This window comes from Oenanthe melanoleuca, chromosome 11 (genome assembly GCF_029582105.1).
Source record: "Oenanthe melanoleuca isolate GR-GAL-2019-014 chromosome 11, OMel1.0, whole genome shotgun sequence".
Lineage (NCBI taxonomy): Eukaryota > Metazoa > Chordata > Aves > Passeriformes > Muscicapidae > Oenanthe > Oenanthe melanoleuca.
The window spans coordinates 8,674,126-8,693,715 of record NC_079345.1 but is presented as its reverse complement, the minus strand read 5'-3'; the positions used below and the strand labels follow the sequence as shown (position 1 = coordinate 8,693,715).

General features: G+C 36.3%; 1 protein-coding gene across 8 annotated transcripts in view; it reads right to left on the bottom strand.

Annotated features, from left to right (window-relative positions):
• Window positions 1–73: 73 nt before the first annotated feature.
• Window positions 74–19,590, bottom strand: part of SLC7A6 (solute carrier family 7 member 6) — a 42,653-nt gene continuing 23,136 nt past the window's right edge. For all 8 annotated transcript variants that reach the window (XM_056501083.1, XM_056501088.1, XM_056501085.1 and 5 more), the window contains 8 exons: window positions 19,285–19,410; window positions 17,463–17,607; window positions 14,821–14,944; window positions 4,935–5,038; window positions 3,827–3,923; window positions 3,010–3,159; window positions 2,112–2,295; window positions 74–925 (listed from right to left, as the gene is read on the bottom strand). In XM_056501083.1, the coding sequence (XP_056357058.1) occupies window positions 831–925; window positions 2,112–2,295; window positions 3,010–3,159; window positions 3,827–3,923; window positions 4,935–5,038; window positions 14,821–14,944; window positions 17,463–17,607; window positions 19,285–19,410 (1,025 nt within the window). In that variant the 3' untranslated portion in view covers window positions 74–830. The remainder of the gene's footprint in view (window positions 926–2,111; window positions 2,296–3,009; window positions 3,160–3,826; window positions 3,924–4,934; window positions 5,039–14,820; window positions 14,945–17,462; window positions 17,608–19,284; window positions 19,411–19,590) is intronic.

The window sequence follows — 19,590 nt, the reverse complement described above, 5'->3', positions numbered from 1 at the left end:
ATAAGGGGAATTTTGGGACTGCTGAGGCAACTCCGCTACTGTGTCTTCATTGAAACAGTTCACAAACAAATGCTTATAGGCTTCAAACCGAATATTTTAATTTTGGAAGTTTCATAAAACCTACTAGAAATGGACAAAGTTCTAAGAAGCTAACAAGAAAAAAAATCAACAACCATTAATCAAATCTTTAGTGCCAAGGTGCTTTGCTGATTAAACCCTTGCCACAGTCAGATACATTTCCATGTAGTATACAGAATAAAATCTTCAAGGGAGAAAGGTAGGTTCAGTCTATAAATAATGGAGCAGAACTTATTTTATCATTAGGGGCAGAAAAACAAATGAAGTAGTTTGTTGTGACCAGTTTTCTTCTGGGATAAAAACTGAGATAGTACAGCAAATCATTTCATGCAAACATCCATCAGAATTAAGCTGGAAATGACTTAGTCTTTGGAGTCAAAGTGGTTTTTTAGTCTAACTTAATAATGCATTACTTCACCACCTGGTTCTGCAGAAATCTAATTTGATCCATTAGCTCTTATCATTTTCATACAAATTCTGAAGAAGAAACAGTATTGACACACAGCTTGTGTGAGTAGGTAATGAGTAGGTCATCATTATCCAGTGAAAACCTGCCCTGGAAACATGCCACAGGTTAGGAGGATGACAAAAGGGCATGATCCACGTTGGAGTCCATCTGCAAGTAAGAACATTTTCAGCATTTCTGAAAGACCACCAAAAACAGTTTTTCTGTGTCTGCCAGAGTTCCACCTCTTCCCCTTCGTTTGTGTAATTGCTTCATCCTCTCCTGCTTCTTGTAATGGCTTTGAACTTTAGTTGGATTTGATTTCTACCTTCATTTCTTCATTTGGGTCCATCTCTGTTAGAACACAGTAACAGAGCAGCTGCATGTATCGCGTGACTGCACCTGCAGAGAAATCGGAGATAGATTAGAACAACAGCCACCTATCTCAACTCTAATTACAAAACACATCTGACTAATGAAAGCTGTCAGGAATGCTGTCTCACTTCTCTTTAGGGAAACAAACAATAGAGTTAGTACAATAACTGTCTCACTGTTTTTGTTTTTTTTTCCACAGATAGTATCTTAAACTGTTCTGTTGATATCCCAGGGTGTTTTGCTTCCTAGGCACCCTGCCAAGTAACTGAAGTAAAATCATTTTACTCTATAATTTAGAGTGTAAAATTGGCAGAATAAAAAGAGTAAAACTAATAGCACACAGGAAGAGCTACAAGATTACTGAGTATTTACGTATATTCTACTTCTGCAGCACCACATCCTGCTTTCAGGGTAAGGTTATGCTATAAACCTTCCTTACCACATCCCTCATCATGGCTGTGTGAGCCACCTTACTATATGAGAACACAGTAACAATAACAAAAGAACACAGATGGAGAAAACTTTAAATTTGTGTAATTTAACTGCTGTAATTCAACAGAAAGCAGAATTCCATTCTTTACTGACATAAAATCTATCTCCAAATCACTGATTCAGTAAAGCTAGACAGTTTGTGCTACCAAGAATGCGCACACTTTTTACAGTCATCAATCTTGGTTGAAATAAAGACTATTTTCTGATGTTTTGACTATGAACGGTGTTTGCACAGTATCAAGGCTTCTTTCCTCTTACTCTGCTCTTCCTGCAGCCAGCAGAATGGGAGAAGGCAGGAAGTCTGGCAGAAAGATGGCGAGAACAGCTCACCCAAACTATGCAAAGGCCTATTTTGTGCTATCTGATGTCATGCTCAGCAATAGAAATGAGTTGAGCAAGAAGTGTTTGCCTGTGGGAGTGTCTTCCCATACAGCTGTTGCCTGGAGACTGTCTGCACACTGGACTGCCTGTGGGATGTGTGACTCACTGCTCTTACAGGGGTTTTTCCCTCCCTTCATTTACTAAACTTTCTTTGACTTCACCAGCAGGTCTTCCCACCTCTGTTCTCCCTGTCCTTTCCCTCGTGCTGCTGGGGAGCCAGCAGCTCCCTGGGCACTCAGCTGGGGTCAGCCCACCACAACCCTCCCCATCAACAGACCAAGAGTCACCTATTCACATTTCCTCCTTTCTAACAACATGTCCAGCTAACAAAGAAACTTACCTATAGTCTTGTTAATAAATTTAGGTCTCCTTGATGCAGGTAAATAGACTCCCAAGAAAAAGAATGGAATTCCAGATAAAGCAATGGCAATTCCAATCACTGAATTTAAAAAGTCACTATAGAGTGGCACTACCACCAGAAATATTGTGCATAAACAGAATATTATTGGGAAAGCCAAACTCAGCTGCAGACAGAAAAACAGAACACAATGTTAATGAAATATTCATTGCCAATAGTTACAAACTGATACAGAATGATACAGAATTCTCTCTCTGAAATCCACTCTGTGAAATTCTCTGCTCTTCCTCTTATATATCTGGCTATTTAGGACCATAAGCAAATTGCAGAATTATTCTTAACAGAACTGTTGCTAAAAATTGCAAAAGTAATCAAGTATGGTAACTCTGCTGTGCTGAAAGAAAGTGCATAGTGGTATGAAGTGTTTTAGACAAAACCAGCAAAACTTGGGAAACAAGAATTACTGACTTTTTTGAGTAGAGTGTCAACTTCAAGTATGAGAAGGTTGCTAGAGGATCAGATATCATCGAAGCTAAATGTGGTTCACAAGCAGAGTTACTTAACTTGAGCATTTCCAATCCAATTTCTGCTGCTAGATAAAAGGCTAACTACTATGTTAGGCTACTGAGACACTCTCCAGTGGGCAGACAGAAGGGACACCTGATGAACCAGCATATACTAATAGAGCATACTGACACAACAGTGTCTTGTTCTTACCCAGCAGACAAGCTGGGTATGGTACAACATCAAATGGAAAACACACTTTATGTCCTGATCAATCTGTAACCTTTTGACTTAACTTATATGGTCCAGATTTTAGACAGTGCTTTTATATTATATGGAAAACAGGGATTTTAAACAATTGTGTAGTAAGTATTACCTTAAGAGGTCTTGGCCGATCTGGTTCTTTCCAGCGTAGATATAACTGCCCAGCAATAGACAGGCCAACAAAAAACCAGTAACTGAAGCTGAAGTAATTAATTAGCTGGAAGACATCTTCCACACATAGGTAAATAAGGGTCATAAAACACTGTCAGAAAAGAACAAGAGTAAGAATCTGAGCCCAAAAGTTTGAAACTTAATGTTTATGGTGATTTTTGCCTTTAAGTAACACCTTATCCTCCTTGGTGTTTGGCATAATTTTATAACTCAATCACTCTGTCAGCAATCACCTTGACTACAGTACGTTTTGTTTCTTGTGATTGTTTTTTCAAGTTTTCCCTTAAATAATTCATACTCTAGTTCTGAAAAAATTGTCTTAATTCATTGACTGATCACAATATATTACATTCTGCATCAGGGGACTGGGTTTCTCAGAGCTGCATTTAGTTCAATAAGGATCTGAGAGAAGAACTTTGGGTTCTAGGAGTTATTTAGGCTTGAGCAGCAGAAATCTTTTATATACAATATGTCAATTACTAGTTGCAGTTTCAGTTGGCTGAAAATGCAATCCATTGTAATCCATGGTATACAGAACACAGTTCTTATGGCATGGCCTTCTGCTAAACTGATGTTCTGATTTCAGCATGAAATAGAATATATACATGGACTAGTTCTTTTATACTTTTCTCATGTTATTTTTTAATACATATATATTTGTGTACATTTTTCTAGCCCTGTGTTGAAGCTCCATTTTGAGGGAAGCTGTGCTGTGTGTCCCATCTAATTAGTTGAAAAGAAAAGCAACAACAACTTGCATTGAAGAGCAGTGCTGGCACAGGTGTGAACCTCTTTATGTGGATCATAGACAACAGGTCAGGAAGGTGACCTTCCCGTGATCCTACAAAAAATAGCCTGAAAAAAGCAGTAGAACACATGTTTAGATCACAGGCAAGAGAGTATATATTACAGAAAATAAAAGAATAACTCCAGTCAAAATAAATATTTACAACACTGAATTTCTGCCCTTTAAACTGGAACCTTGATTCAACCCTTCTCATAAAGATGTACTGTACAACAACCATTGAAAAATAGATAAGCTTTTAGAAACATGCTGTTAACAACCATTTTTTTTAAAATATCATCCTACAGGTTAAATAGACAACATCTACAGTAACTGAAACAAATTTCTATTGTTTCACAAAATTCTAAAACCTCACACTGAAGATACTCTAGCTTAGGGAAGAATAGTTTTCAATGCTATCAGAAGGGATTGCCAGGTCCCTAAAATGATGGGATCACTCAACTAGATGCTCAACAAACAAACACACAGTGTTTTATTACCTACTGTTCTATATTGACTGCTTGACCAAATGATCATATTTCTTCTCAACAGAGGCATTGCAAATTCATTCAATGGACAGGAAGAATATTGAAATGCTTGAATAAATCTATTTAAAACTTTTGCTAGTTACAACCACAATCATTGCACAAAGAAAAGGTTCTACACAGTATCCTAAGCTTTCTGATTGCAGCTTCATAGCAGTAGCAAGTTTTTTCAAGTACAAAGTTTTAAAACACTGATTTTAAAAGGTTAGGAAGTTTTAGATAAATACATTTGAAAACACAGACTTGCTAGAATTATGTAAACAATCAGAAGGCCTGAGTACTCTCCACACAGACAAAATTAATTTGATCTTATAATTATGCTCTGCATTCACTCAGAAATGCTTTAGGGAAACAAGGCAGTATTAAGGGTGTAGGTACACACACACACACAGGTTTATTTAGATCAGTTGTTTTATTGTGGCTATTCATTAGAGGTTCAGTTTAAAAAGTATTTTTGCCTCTCTCATAACAGATCAGAAACAGTAACATGTAAAAAGACTTACAAATATTTGTCAAACTGAAAGAGATATGCATTACCTTGATGATGCTAGAATTGAAGCATTAAGTCCACCAAAACAAGAAAAGGCTACAGCAATGGGAATTGTCCAGCTGAATATACCAAATACCCGGTCAGCAAATGTCTGATGAAAGAGAAAAGAAAAGGAAACATGAAAATATTTGCAAAAAAGAGTATGTAAAACAATTACATCAGAGCTTTTGTATGGAAATATAGTAACATAGTAAGGACAGTCCATAATGCAATACAAACAGTCACATAGCTTTCTTACTTATTTATGGATTCTAAATAACCACAAACTTCTTTAGCCAAGCATCTGAAGTCATATTTTCTGCTCACATAAATAATGCTCACAAAGGAAAACAAAATGTTTTGAGAATTTTCTTCCCAATCCTAATATATTTTATTCTCTAACTGTGAACACAAGTGAACATTCTTTGTAAAGAAAATAAAAATAAAAATATTACCTAACCAAACAAGGAAGTGCCATATTGCAATGAATAACTACAGCCAACATCAAGCATACTGTTTACAGATACTATTCTAGCAATCTATTTTATTTTCCTTTTTTTGGAGTTTCCTAAGCAATATATTTTTCTTCAGCTCCACTTGCAGTGCCCCTGGGCTTTACTCTCACAACTTGGCAAACGACAGAGCAAGTTACCAGTTGCTCAACAGCTGACATTGCTAGACAATACTGCAACAAACTGGTGATTGTCCATGGTAGAGCTCTGAAACCAAGAAGCCAGGAGCATCAAAGTTTCACAGCAAGTGGAAGAGCCGCTGATTGCCAGCAATGTTGGATCTAAAACAAAAATGGGTAATAATTTGCAATATACTGTTCTAGTCTATTCTGTTCAGTCTCCTGGATGGAGAACAAAGGGAGAGAGATTTAGAGTAGCAGACATTAGAAACATGAAAAAATTGAATTCATGCAGACTGACAGGTGTTCTACCTCCCATCTTGGTCTGAGAACTGTACATATCTGGGCATTAGCATGAAGTTAGGCAGAAATGCCCTCAGGCTGAGTTCAGAGGACATGGGTGGAAGCCTTCCTACCCATCTCATCTACCTACACACAACTAAATCACTTCCATGATTTCTTTTACAGAAGCAAACTAACAGTCATGGTAGCAAAAGAATAATGTCTACATCAGACAGCATGAAGTCACCATTTAAGGAAATAGAAAGGTACATTCTCATGTATAAGCAGTATTCAAACAAAGATTTAAACATTTTATACCTTAGCAAGCAGCATTAATCTAAAGCTTTTATGAACCTTTCTCTAAATCATTTTCTTATCTGTCTCTGGCTTTATACATTTCAAGATTCTCAAAAATAAAAAGCATATATAGCAATTCAGCTTTCTGCAGGTTTGTCTATTACAAAAATTTTCTTCAGTTTTTAGTATTTTAGTATTTTTAAACACCTTGCCCTTGAGCTCCCCTTCAATGCACTGTTATTCATTATAACATTTATAAGCTAAGGAGCTCCATCAAAGGTGGTAAACACTCAGAATGGCCTTTATCTGTACCATATGAAGTTATCTCTATTTAAAAGTGGTCAACTTTTAATTACTTCAGGAATCAGATCATCAATAGCAGTGCACTAGGATCTGTTTTCTTAATATTTTTGTAAGTCAAAAAAGCCTAAAAGATTTATTATAGTTGATTTGGGTTTTTTTTTTTTTTTGTTACATGATTGTTTGATTTTCGTGAGTCAAAACCCTGTATATAATATCAATCTTTAAGCCTCAAGATGCTGAGAAATTCATAAACCAAGATTTGGCCAGCTATAGTTTCCTGTTCTTTGTCTGCATTGAAAAAGTGCTTTGTCCAGCACATCATCCTGGTTTTGGGTCAGAATCCAACTCTGCTGTGTACTATCATTAATACTAAAAATGTTCCATCCTTTAGTGTAATTTAGTTGAGCCTCAAAGGCAGACAGGATTTCCTGCTGCTAAAGGACAGTGAAAACCTCATAAACACTTCAATGCAACCTTGCCTAAAGGCTGAAAGTCAATGCATCAGCTATGTCACCCTGCTTCTCAGAAAGGCACCTTTCTTCCTGAGCACTTTTAGTTTATCCATCTTAGCACAGCTTCCCTCAAAATGGAGCTTCAACACAGGGGTGGAAAAATGCACACAGATTCCTACAGATATTATAAAAAATAACATGAGAAAATTATAAAATAACTAGTCCATGTACCTGTTTTATTTCATGCTGAAATCAGAACATCAATTTAGCAGAAGACCATTCCATAAGAAATGTGTTCTGTATACCATGGATTACATTTTCAGCCAACTGAAACTGCAACTAGTAATTTACATTATTGTATGTAAAAGATTTCTGCTGCTCAAGACTAATTAATTCCCAGAACCCAAAGTTCTTCTCTCAGATCCTTATTGAATCTAAATGTAGCTCTGAGAAATCCAGTCCCCTGAAGCAGAATGTAATTTATTATAATCCAGTCAATGAATTAAGAAAACTCCTCCAGAAGAAGAATGAGGACAAGATGAAAATTCTAATAAGCAATTGTTGTAATATCTTAAAGGAATATTTAAACCTGAACTGCTGATTTCTGATGCCAAACAATAAGTGAAGTTGCCAGACACAAAACTCCTGGAGGACTTTTTGTTTTAATATAGAAAGTTAAGATACAGAACAAGATGTTAGAGAATTAAAATGTTTAGTAAAATTGCCTAAAGGATAAGCATTTAGATAAATAATATTAACAGCTGAAGTTAAAGAAGAGAGAAAAATGTTACGAATGTAATCTCATGCTGAATTAGCAAATTAGCTAATATACCATATAGAGAATATTTTCCCCCCAAAGATGTTCTTTGCAAGCATTTTCCATTTCCTTTTTAAACATCTGGTAATGGGCCAGTGTGAATGGCAGGTGCAGGACTAACTCAAAGGATATTTGCATCCTGTAATGTATATCCAATTGTTCTAGGATATGCTAATACTGTTTCACACATCTTGGAAAATAACAATCATCCATATGAACAGTAAAACACAGAAATTATATATAGATCAAAATACTACAGATTGAATGTATTCTGGATGCAGGCTTTGTTCTACCTCAACTGTTGATCCAGCTCAAAGCCTAAATTAAATAGGCTAAATAAATAAGTGATTTCCCTAGAGCTGTACAAGTCAGACTCTTCAAAAGAGAGAGTAATGTAGTGACAAATCTCTACTAGACACTGTCAATGTACTTTCTAATGCTGTAGTTGGGATTCCTCACTGAGCAAAGGGTGGAGAAATTTCAAGAGCTAAACTTGAGGTGAGGCAATACAAAAGACTATTTAATTGAGAATCATCTAAAAAAACTTCAGCTTGGTTTGCCAAATAGATCTGCCTGCAAAATGATCTTTCAGCAAAAAATAAATGTTGAAAGGTACCTAAAGTTTGGCTAATCTATCTATTGATATTAACCAGCTTAACGTGAATATAAAGACCCACTTGCCTTCAGGCAGGTGTTTTCTGACAGGGTTTCACCTTTATTTATAACAAAAATAAGCCAAGTTCATTACTACTACTCAGACAGTTCAGTACAAATTTATAAATCCTTCAATACCCTCCTTTCAACAGATGCCAAGAAATGTCTTCTTAGCTCAGCTATAGTCTCTTGTGAACAAAGATCTCCCCAGTGTTTCTTGCTAAAAGAGTTACTGAAGTCTAAGTAAAAGCAGCCACAATAAACATTCACTGCATGCATAGCAGAAGAATATTTTGCATAAGAAGGCAGGGCAGAGAAAAGTACAACAAGAAATCAAGTTATCAAGCACACACACTGAGTGCACTGCACCAAGAAGGGAAAGGGGAGGGAAAAGTAGAAGAGTTAGTGGCTGCTTTCTGCTAAAAACACAATTGTACAATCATGAATCCTCCACAAATGAGCCAGACCTGGGCTCTGAGCTGAGCTCCTCACCAATTCTACTTTAACTACCACTGCTTCTGGGAGTTATGAAGTATATTTACAAAAACAAATGAGCTACAATGGGGGAAAGAATGGAGCATTGACAAAGGTATGTGCAGGATGACAGAGGGGCCTACCTGGAGGCAGCTATAAGCAGAAACATTTAGTCCACCATAACAGGAGAAAGCCACCACTATGGGGATGGATATCATCTGAGGATTCTTCTGAGAAAGTCTAAAGAGCAAGAAGGATTAAGAAATTAAATTGTCATCTCTGCTATAGTCTGAGAAGTCCTGTAGTCCAGACTTGAATTATAACTGCTTCTAACAGCTTGGAAACAGAGAATTCAGAGCATTCCTGATGTAACACTTGCAATTACAGATAAAGTTCTTTTATGCCCTCCCATCCATTGAATATATAAGGTATACATAGATACATGCACACTGTAGGACATATACCTCTTTAGTTTTGATTTTTTTTCAAACCATCATCAGGGAATAATAATGAAGGAAGAAGCCTTCCAGCCATGCACTTCTCAGCTGAACTGCCCTTATTCCATCATGACTAAAATGTTACATTACTCCCAGAAGAATGGTCAAAAACTGAATTACAGCTTTGTTTCAAGGCATAAAAGACTGATTAAACTACATTTTATCTTTGTCTTGGGTTAGTTTGATCTCATGATCATCAGCTGGTAAGTTGTGAATGGTTTGCAAGAACACTTTTTTGTCCTTTTAAAGGTCCAAACAACAGTTCTGTACAAACAGGTTGAACTAAAAGCAGCAGAAATTTCAGCATCAAGAGCTGCCACAACAAAATACACAGGTTACTGCCTCACACTCAGTAATTCAGGCACACAGATGAGTAGCAAGGCCCACATTCATATTACAAATCACAAGATGAGAACTGTTTCATCACACTTAGCAGCACACTAGAAATGCAGTGAGGCACACAGGAAATGTCAGACTATTCTGAGAGCATATGGAGCCACAAGCATATGTGAGGCTGGCAAAGCACCAAACAGTATTGATTGGAGGGACAAATGGAGAAATGCAAAGAGAATCTAGCCTAACATGAATAAGAAACTTTTACAAAAAAATACCCAAAGGTTATTTCTACTAGGAAAGTTTAAAAGACATCTACAGAGTCTCTTCATGTAACTCTTTTCAAGATCCTACTGTCCAGGAGCTTTTCCAGACCAAGTTCTATTAACATTCTTACCCTGAAAATCATACAGAGCAGTAAGGGAACTTAGATGTGTATATTATATTATACATATATATATATATATATATGAGTGATGTGACTGGTATTTTGGAAACACAACTAATTCTGCTCTGACATTTCTCTTGAGGTGAAGTATAAATATATTCACACATTACAGGAAAATCTGGCAGTCAGAACTACAGTATGTTTTCTTAATTTTGAGCTTCTGAGGACTCTAAGGTGCTACTGCCTAACAGAAACAAACTCTTGATTTATGGCAATCAGGAAGCTGCACATGCAAAAAAAAAGCACCTGAGCAGATTGTCAGGATACTGTATGACATCTCTCTCCACTGACCAAAGTAGATTTAATGTTACATATATTAAAAGAAAGAGCAACCAAACACAGAAAATTGTAAAGGTGCAAAAGAAAACAATTTAAATGTGTTTCCTGAAATTCTTGTTTCAATTACCATGCTGTTGACCAATTCTATTCAAACAGACATTATTCTTTCTTTGTATTATTAGCAATGGCTTTCTGGGAAAAAAGGTACCAGTGCAGTAAAAAGTCCAGCACAAAATTCCCACTTCACTTTTAGGTCAGTGAACACAATCTTCTGGCAAGAGAACCAGCACTACTCTGATGCATTAATATATTGCATTCCTACTTGCATGTAAGATGTCTCTTCTGTACAGCCCACATTAAAATTTCCAATGTCAGCTCCAACAGTAAAACAGTTCCATTTATATTTTCATGGAGGTGCTGAAGATATTTGATCAAAACCTTCTCAGGTGTTTATCCCCTTCTTAGCATCTCCCATAGATAGCCATAGAATAAGGGTTCAGTGTCTCTGTCCTATCTCATACTGAAAATATAACATAGATAGCATTCTCAGGTTTAGCCCAGCTTTTCAGCTTGGACTCCAAAGCCAGAGAACTTCCATGTAGCTGGCATCAGGAGTGTTGCATTGGCAATGAATCACCTCTAGCTCCAAGAAAGAAGGCAAATAACCTCCTGAACAACTCTCACTCTAAAAGCAACTGCCTGCCCCTAATGAAGAGCTCTGCAGTTGTAAGGTATGGAATATGCTCTTCATCCAAAGAAATCTTACTAGGACGTACCCATGCAAGAAAAGAAGAGGAACATGACACTGATGGCTAAGGACAAGCATATTTTTCTCTTCAGAAAAGAAGCCAGTGAAGCCAATGAAGGAAGAGAATTAGTACCCAAAAGGTATAAGAAGAAATTAAAAACTTCTGTCTGAATTCAGTTAGTAAAAAGATACTCAACATTTATTAAATTATACACCAAAGAAAAATAAAACAGCTAGAACACACAGCCTCCCATGTTCCAGTTCATTGAGGGAGCATGGCAAAGCAAAGCAAGCCTGCTCTAGAATACAAGAGCACCAGAGTGAATTGATTGATCTACACTGGACTCAGGAGATGATATTCAAAGATACAACTGAAATCATCCTCTTTATCCTCAGTATACTGACAAAAGTTTTACAGCTCCAAGAAAGATAACAGCTGGCTATGCAGGACAACCAACTGTTTGCTTCAACCAGTTTTAGCTCTTCCAAGTAAAAGAAGTAAGGTGCCAAGTATCACCTATTGTAGAGCTCAAGACTCAGACATGACCAAACAGGAAGCAGGTAACAAGCCGTGCACTGGCAGCCAGTATATTTCCTGTCATGAGACAAAACAGCCCAGAAAGTGCTTGTGGAGCCAGCCACCACTTTCACAAACAAAAAACACAATAGTAGTCTCAAAGAACAAAAAAGGGCTGTTCAGTGACAGTGAAAGATGAGATAAAATGCCTGCTCTTCTTTATTTTTGTTTGTGCTACAGAGTAATTTTCATAACCATAAAACTTAATAGCAAAGTTTGTGATGGCTTGCATAAGGAGGTAAAACAGAAACCAACTGTGAAACTGACAGGAATCATTGAAAAAGTGAATGATTTGACATGATCAGCAACCACCTGAAGAGCATTTGCAGAACTTTTAAGCTAACTGTTGCTGTATCACTTAAATTTCTTCAACAAAAAAGCTTTAAAAAAACAGTTTCTTATCCCCAACACTGGGACTATACCACATGAAGCCAATAGTGATGTAAAAGGAGGATGTTTTATCTTTTTTCCCCCATATAATCCCTTGGTATGATTTCTTTTGCCCCAAAGCCACCAAGAAAAAGAGCACACAAGGTGATGTGGAAAGATACACTTATACTTCTTTTGCTCAGAACTTCTAGTTCATTCAGAAATCAGAAATAGCTTCACCCAGTCCCTCTGCAGCTCAAAGCCTCTTCACTGAAAAGTAAAAAGTTACTTCATTTCTTCCCAAAATAGCAATGAGGATGAAATGTAACTGCTGCTTGACTACACCAGAGATTCTAAAATTAAGCAATATTACTACCATGTTTATTTAAAAATTCATTAATACAATTTTCAGCCTACACCAACTTTCACCAACTACATAAAGGGCAGTAAGTAACTTGTATCTTGTATCACATGTAGAATACACAAGTAGATGAAAGTAGCTCATTTTCATCAGATTTTTTTTAACAGCTTCATTCTCACCTCCTTTCTTTCATTCATCCACTGAATACAATGCCCTAAGTCTTCTTAAAGATTCCACTGAAGATAAAATTCTCTTCCAGCACCCAGAGAAATTTCACCATCAAGATTTTTAAGTTTTTGTATTTATTACAGGAGGCTTTTCAAATACAGCCATTAGCTCTTTCCCTCTCTCCAATTAAGTGAATTTAATTTGAACTGCAAGTGAACTTTTGAAGCAATTCTCCAAACTACTGCCACTTACTGCTTTTAGGTTCACATAGTTTAGCTTCAGCATTAAAAGGAGCTCCCCTTTCAGAACAGGCTAAATTAGAAGATGAGCTACAAGAGCACACATGCTGCACTGTCCTAGTGCAACCCAACCTCACTTTGCACATAGTGCAATGCACATGGCATGCACAGATCAGCTCCTCAGTGTCAACTCCTCCATTCTACAGGCATCCTCCCAGAGACCCAGACACTTTTGATAATGTCTTAGTAGATCAAGTTTAAAGTCAGTTTAATTAAAATGGGCAATTGCTCATATCAGTGAGAAGGAATCTTCAATAGTTCATGTGTTAATTTCAGCTGCACTTTCACCTAATCATTCTAAAAGGGATGGAAGTAGCTGCAATCAGAAGAGCATTGTTTGCCAGCTGATGAGACATCTCAGTAAAAATGCCTTAGATAGAACATTAGTTTGGCTTTTAAATCCAGGTATTTGGCAAACCTGAGATATAGTGAAAAATTAAATGTTTAGATTTCCAGAAATCTGTAACATTCTTTAAGTTCCATTAAAATTACCCCAACAGGTAAAACAGATAGACTCTGGAACTCACAAACATACTTTTTCATTCTTTTCCTGGTGACTCAGTATCTCTGTATGCAATTAGATTGACTAAGAACTTTATACAATTTTTAAGTCTTCATTTTTTCTCCTCCATGTTCATACATCCCTTAGTAGAGAAGAAAATCTGATCTGTCCAGTTCTGAGTATTACAATTTCATGTAAAGCTGCACAGAACATATATATACATAAATGTATATATGGACTCAAAGATAAACATATACTCACTCGTGGTAAAAAAAAACAATCTCAAAGAACAACTCAATGAAGTGTATATAAAATCACAAAAATTTAGGCCTGGGTTTCACATGTGCAGTAAGGTTCATTCATCTCCCTTCCTGTCTCTGGCCACCAAAGCTGCTGCAGAGCTGCCACTTGCTGTGCTCAGGAAGATCAACTGGGAAGGCCCCCAGGGAATCACTCCTTCAGTCTCCCAGGGGGTTCCCTTTTCCTGATCCCATTCACCATCCAGCTCTGCAAACCCCTGTGAGGACAAGGGGCAGGAGCAGTAGAGCAGGCACAGAATGCTCTTAGGGGATAGGCTGGAGATTTTTATTGCTGTCAAAGGAGGGTATTTTCCAAATTTTGTTAAGGAAAAACCTGTGTTGCTTTACAGAAATCAGGACAGACAGTGGACTGTGGCTTTTAGTGGCTTTTAAGTTTGTCTGTATTAAGTAACTCCTCAAGGCCTGACCCTGTGCCCACTAGAAGATGCAATGGCATTTGAAGTGAGTATTTCACTCACCTCGAGGGGAATCTTTCACAGGTACCATGCTTGCACTGACTCCTTCTGTCTGGGTGAATAAATGTGCACATATGCAATAACAAATCTGGGAGAAATACTGCCTTCTTAGATGTTTAAGTACCTTAGAAATCTCAGTATGTTATGCCTGTAAGTAAAGTTATAAGCTAAGCTAAGTGTTGCTCTTTTGTTAAGTTGCTGAGTTCGACTTCTAAGTAGTAAGTTAGGCTAAGAGCTGCTAAGCACTATTCAATTGTTAAATTGTTATCATTAAGCTACAGCTGAAGCTTAAGGTATAAGTAAAGTTAAAGTACTGTTATGTCTGAGTATTTTTAAGCTTTAGGGCTGCATTGCTTTTTGTCCTTGCTCTCACTATCCTTTCTTCACACCCACACATACATACACACACACACACCTGGATAGTTCCAGGTTCATTTGTTTTGATTGTCTGAATTGTATTTGGTCTTGTTGTTGCTTGTTTTTCCTTCGTGTGCCTTAACTATCCTGTAAGTAATAGACTGAACTTAGTGTGCTGTTGCTTAATACTGAATGTGGTTTTTGCTCATACCCTGACCAATGATATTTTAAGTGATCTCAAACACTTGTTTGCAACACTTGGTCAACTTACCACTGCCACAGCATCACTAGAGAGAACAGCCTGGGCATCCAGCACTGTATAGTAAGCTATATTAGTCATAATATAGATAATAGTCACAATTGGCATAGACACTGCAATAGCCAGGGGCAAATTCCTGTAAGACAAAAAAAAAATAAAAAATAAATCAAAACTCCAAAACCCACAACTGCAGAAAAAGAAAAATTCCATTAGTAACAAATTAAAGTTATTTATTTTTATCATTTACAAGAGATATAAAAGTAATGAAGCCAGCATAAAGATTTCAAAATGGTATCTCTGGAATCAGAGTTTGGATTCTTTTATAACTAGAAATTCTAATATAGAAGACTGGAAAAAATCTGATTTTTATAGTAATGTAAAACCTAAATTATGTGTAAAAAGGGATTCTCAAATACTCTAACTTCAAGGTTTCCAGATCTGTAGTAACAGCCTTCAAACTTACATGCTTTAAATTATTTCCTCATGTCCATGTTAATTACCACAATTAGAACCCAAAGAGGCAGAGCTCCGAGGTACTGCACTCCTCCCTGGGGAATGGGACTGTCCTTACAGCACTTACTTCAGGAACTGATGCAGGAAGGTTTATTAAACCAAACCTGTTCTTCTCACGTGCACTCACCACTGCAGAGAACAAACGAACTGGGCTGCACAACAGAGATGCAGATCTAAAATTGCTGAACAGCTATGAACTCCAGTATGTGGTGGATCTTACTAGCAAACACAAGTCTAGAAAGCTATACAAAAAAAAAGCCAAGAGTAACAGGAAAACACTGCTAACCTTTAGATGTGAGCAGATAAGAGCTAACTGGGAGATAAACTCACAGTCCTGAGTGTGCAGCTCCACAGAAAGAAACTGCAGAGCAGAAACAGATTTTTAATGTTAGGCTTTGGCTTTTCTCAGCCTTATTCTCTCCTCAAACCTCACAGGAATATTCAAATGTTTCAAAAGGGGAAGCAGAACTGAGAGTGTTACTCTCACATTTGCCCAGTTTGAAAACAAACACAGCAGGGTGACATTGATGTGCATTTGCCATGAACGTTGTTTTCAATAACAACAACAAAAAAACCTCAAAAAATACTCCAAAATATAAAAATTATCAGTCTGACTAAAACTTTGAAAGTTTCCTCAAAAACTTCCTGAGGCCCAGAAGTCCAGCTGTTTCTGTCTGCTGCCATGGAAGCAGAAAAACAAACATACCCCACAGTCCTCCATATAAATCAGTAAATTAGTAACTGGGAGTTCTGACTTTTCTTTCAGGTTGCACACTCACAGTAAGAGACATGTGAATCCCAGCACAGAGAAGAAAAAGGAAAACTTTGAATTTAATTCAGAAATATTACACAATGTAACAAAAATCTGAAATAGCATTTTAATGACTTTGCATCATCCAAGATTAATGCCAAGAGATGATGGCAAACATAATTTGTGGATTGCAGCTTTTGGGTGGACAAGCATGAAGACACTACCAATCAAGTGAGAGTGAAAAACATGTAATTCTTGTAGTAATTTTGCAGAAGTCTGGAATACCTAATTCCCAAGAACTGTCAATGTAGAAAGCTGAAATTTGAAGTTCACTTTACCAGCTACCATTCTACCCAGAATGAAGCTTGCATTAGGCACTAATACCTATCTAGAACAAATGATTATGAAGAAAGTTTTATCAGCTAAATATCCTGTGAGAAAAATTGTTTTTCAAAACAATACATCTAATAGAAGAGCTATCAAACTGATAACAGAGAACACTATACTAATTTTAAAAAGAAGAAAAGGTATTGTAACAATACTCAAAGAAGGTTTTCAGCAAAAAAAAACGTGAGTTGAAGGACCAAATTACTGATGAAAATACAAAATATACCTTCTGAATATGTGTATCAAATCTTTGCAAGATGATTTAAAGAAATAAACTATTAATCTGGAATTCAATCTAACTAAAAACAGCTAAATTTTTTTAGAGTTAAAGTACTTATCCACTATTTTAATAGATAAATAGATAAATAGATAAATAGATAAATAGATAAATAGATAAACACTCAGCATAAAACTCAATATCCAACATAAAAGGGAATAAACAGCAAAAATCAGAATCAGTTGAGAGAACTAAAAAAAAAAAAATCTCATTCATTCTTTATCATTTAGCTATAGCAATCTGAGCTGTTTCTTATAACAAGATGTAAAAATTACCAAAGTGGATTCTATTCTAACATAAAGGTGTCTGCTTACAACTGGGTAAGGTTAGTTACTCACACTTTTAGAGTATAAATTCATGAAAAATATTAATATTCTTAAACGTGAAATCAGAATGATTGCCCAGGTAAACACAGACAACACTTAGGCATCTGTTCAACTGCAACACTGACACCTATTATAATAAATAGTATCAACATCTTGAACTGAAAGCTTATCTAGCACTGAATACAGCACTCTGCAAACATCTACACTTATTTGTTCTTATGTTTTAATGTCATTTTCACTTTTAATGTAATATAATAAACCTTCGCTAGTGGCCATCCACAGCCTCACCAGTAGAGCAGTTCTACTCATTTCTGTGGAAGCTCAGAATTTATTAGTCAATAACAGCCACAAAGCTAGGAACTCGGGAACCATCCACATTTAGAAAGCTCAAATCATTTACCTTTCTGGGTTTTTGATTTCTTCTGTTACATAATTGAGTGTATCCCAGCCAGAGTAAGAAAACAAGGCAGAATATAACGCAAGGGAGATTTCTCCAATATCCGTAGAGGATCCCGCAAAAGAGTTCATAAAGTACCATGTATGTCCTGTGTGGAAAACGTGCAATGAAGGACAGGGCAATATAATATAGTAAGTAATATTTTATCATGTGACAATTACAAAAATACCTCAGAAACCCTAATTCCTTCAAATCTGCTTAATAAGACCTTTTTTTTCCAATTCTACACCATGTTTTAGCCATGAAAATAAGCATGGCATTTAAAACTACTAAAAATTATTGACTGTATATGATATTGTTCTACAATTAAACACCTGGTTTGTCCACAGTGGCACAAAAAGTTCAGGAACATTAAGTTCAGACTAAGCTATAAATGATATTACTCAGGTTAAGTGTGGGGGTTTATAACCTATCTATTTAGAAAATAACCCACTCTATTCTTCTATATCCTTTTAAATTTTCTAACATTTAGCCTATGCAGAAAATAAAGATTACAAATTACTTTAGATAACTATGACAAGAAAACCCCACATAAACACCTACATGGATGTTTAAGGTTTTGCTACCAAAAACAGAAAACTGAGAATAATTAATAGAAAATGAAGTATTACTGTTAAGATAAAATTTTCCCAAGCTAAAAGTGTATGTATATTTTTTAGACTAGTACTTGTGAAAACTTGTGCCACCTTTAGGCTTTAAGCAAGTCAAGACAAGTTCATCCATCACAGTTTATATATTCAAATTATATATATAAAAACATACACAAAACCATCAAAAACAGAAATTCAAGTTATTGTCCTATATTAAGCATTCTAAAAGTGTTTAGTGTTTAGTTTTAGAGGCCTCTAAAATATCTTTACTTATTTCTCTTCTCTACTTTTTATCCCAGTGAGATGTTGCTCCCTTGGCACAGACATAGGTGGAGTAACTGCTGAGTTAGGAACAGAAAAAGGAGACAATGTCCAGGAAATTAAGAAGTGAACAAGCTCGGTATCTGTGATACAAGGGATGGGCGGATGTGCTAAGGATTAAACCTGGTGCTAACATATGTATATTCTTGATTAGTTCCCAGTAGTTATCTTGCTCATAAACTTTTAACAATAACCTGTCAGAGCAAAGGGCATAAGTTCTCATATTGCCAGGGAGAGACAGACCTTTACAGCAGCTCTAAAAGCAGGATAATTTTCTTAAGCTAACACACCAACAAATTCTTCCCAAAGATGCCCAACACACACACTTTCTAATTCTCAACAGCTATAACAACTCAGGCTTTGAGTAAAAACAGAGCTGTAGCTTCAAAAATCTACCTACATATCCTTAGCACATTTGTGCTTTCAGACACTTACAGACTGCAGATTCATCTTGTAAAAAAAAAAAAAAATTAATTGATCTCACTGTAAAGTAGCATGTTCCTTAGAGAAATTTGTAACTATCACCAATCCCATTGTATTTTCCTGTTGCTGTGTATTGCTGTTTTCACTTCCTTTTTAATTCTGTACTGCAGGCTGTAAATAACACAACAATGCTGAGCAATCAATTACCTTCTTTCACCAAGTTCAAAGTCAACTGAGATAGGATGAATATCTCATTACACTGTTTCATGATAAAACCTAACATTGGTATTACTGGTATTTTCAAGGTGGCTGTATTATGCTTTTTTTACTGAGGCATCTCATAAAACATACAGAGGTAGTTTACAATCTTTAGATCAGTCACTCAATTTAACTGATAAACACAAACCTTTGCTTTAATTTTACAAGCTTACCCTGGAATATTTCAATGAGTCCAGCGATGATGATGGCAATAAGAGCAAGAACTTTAGCGTAAGTAAATACATCCTGCACACGTGTGCCCCACTTAACATAGGCACAATTTATAAATGTTAAAAGACCTAGGGATGGAAGAAAAAAGAAAAATTACAAGGCTATTTGAACAACACCAGTTTAACTCACTTTTCAAAGTTTTACTTGTAATCTAAATATGTACTTATTTGTTATACCAATACTTAGGTTAAACTAAGCCAAATACACAGGTACTGACACACTGGTTCCAACAAAACAGCAGGAAACAG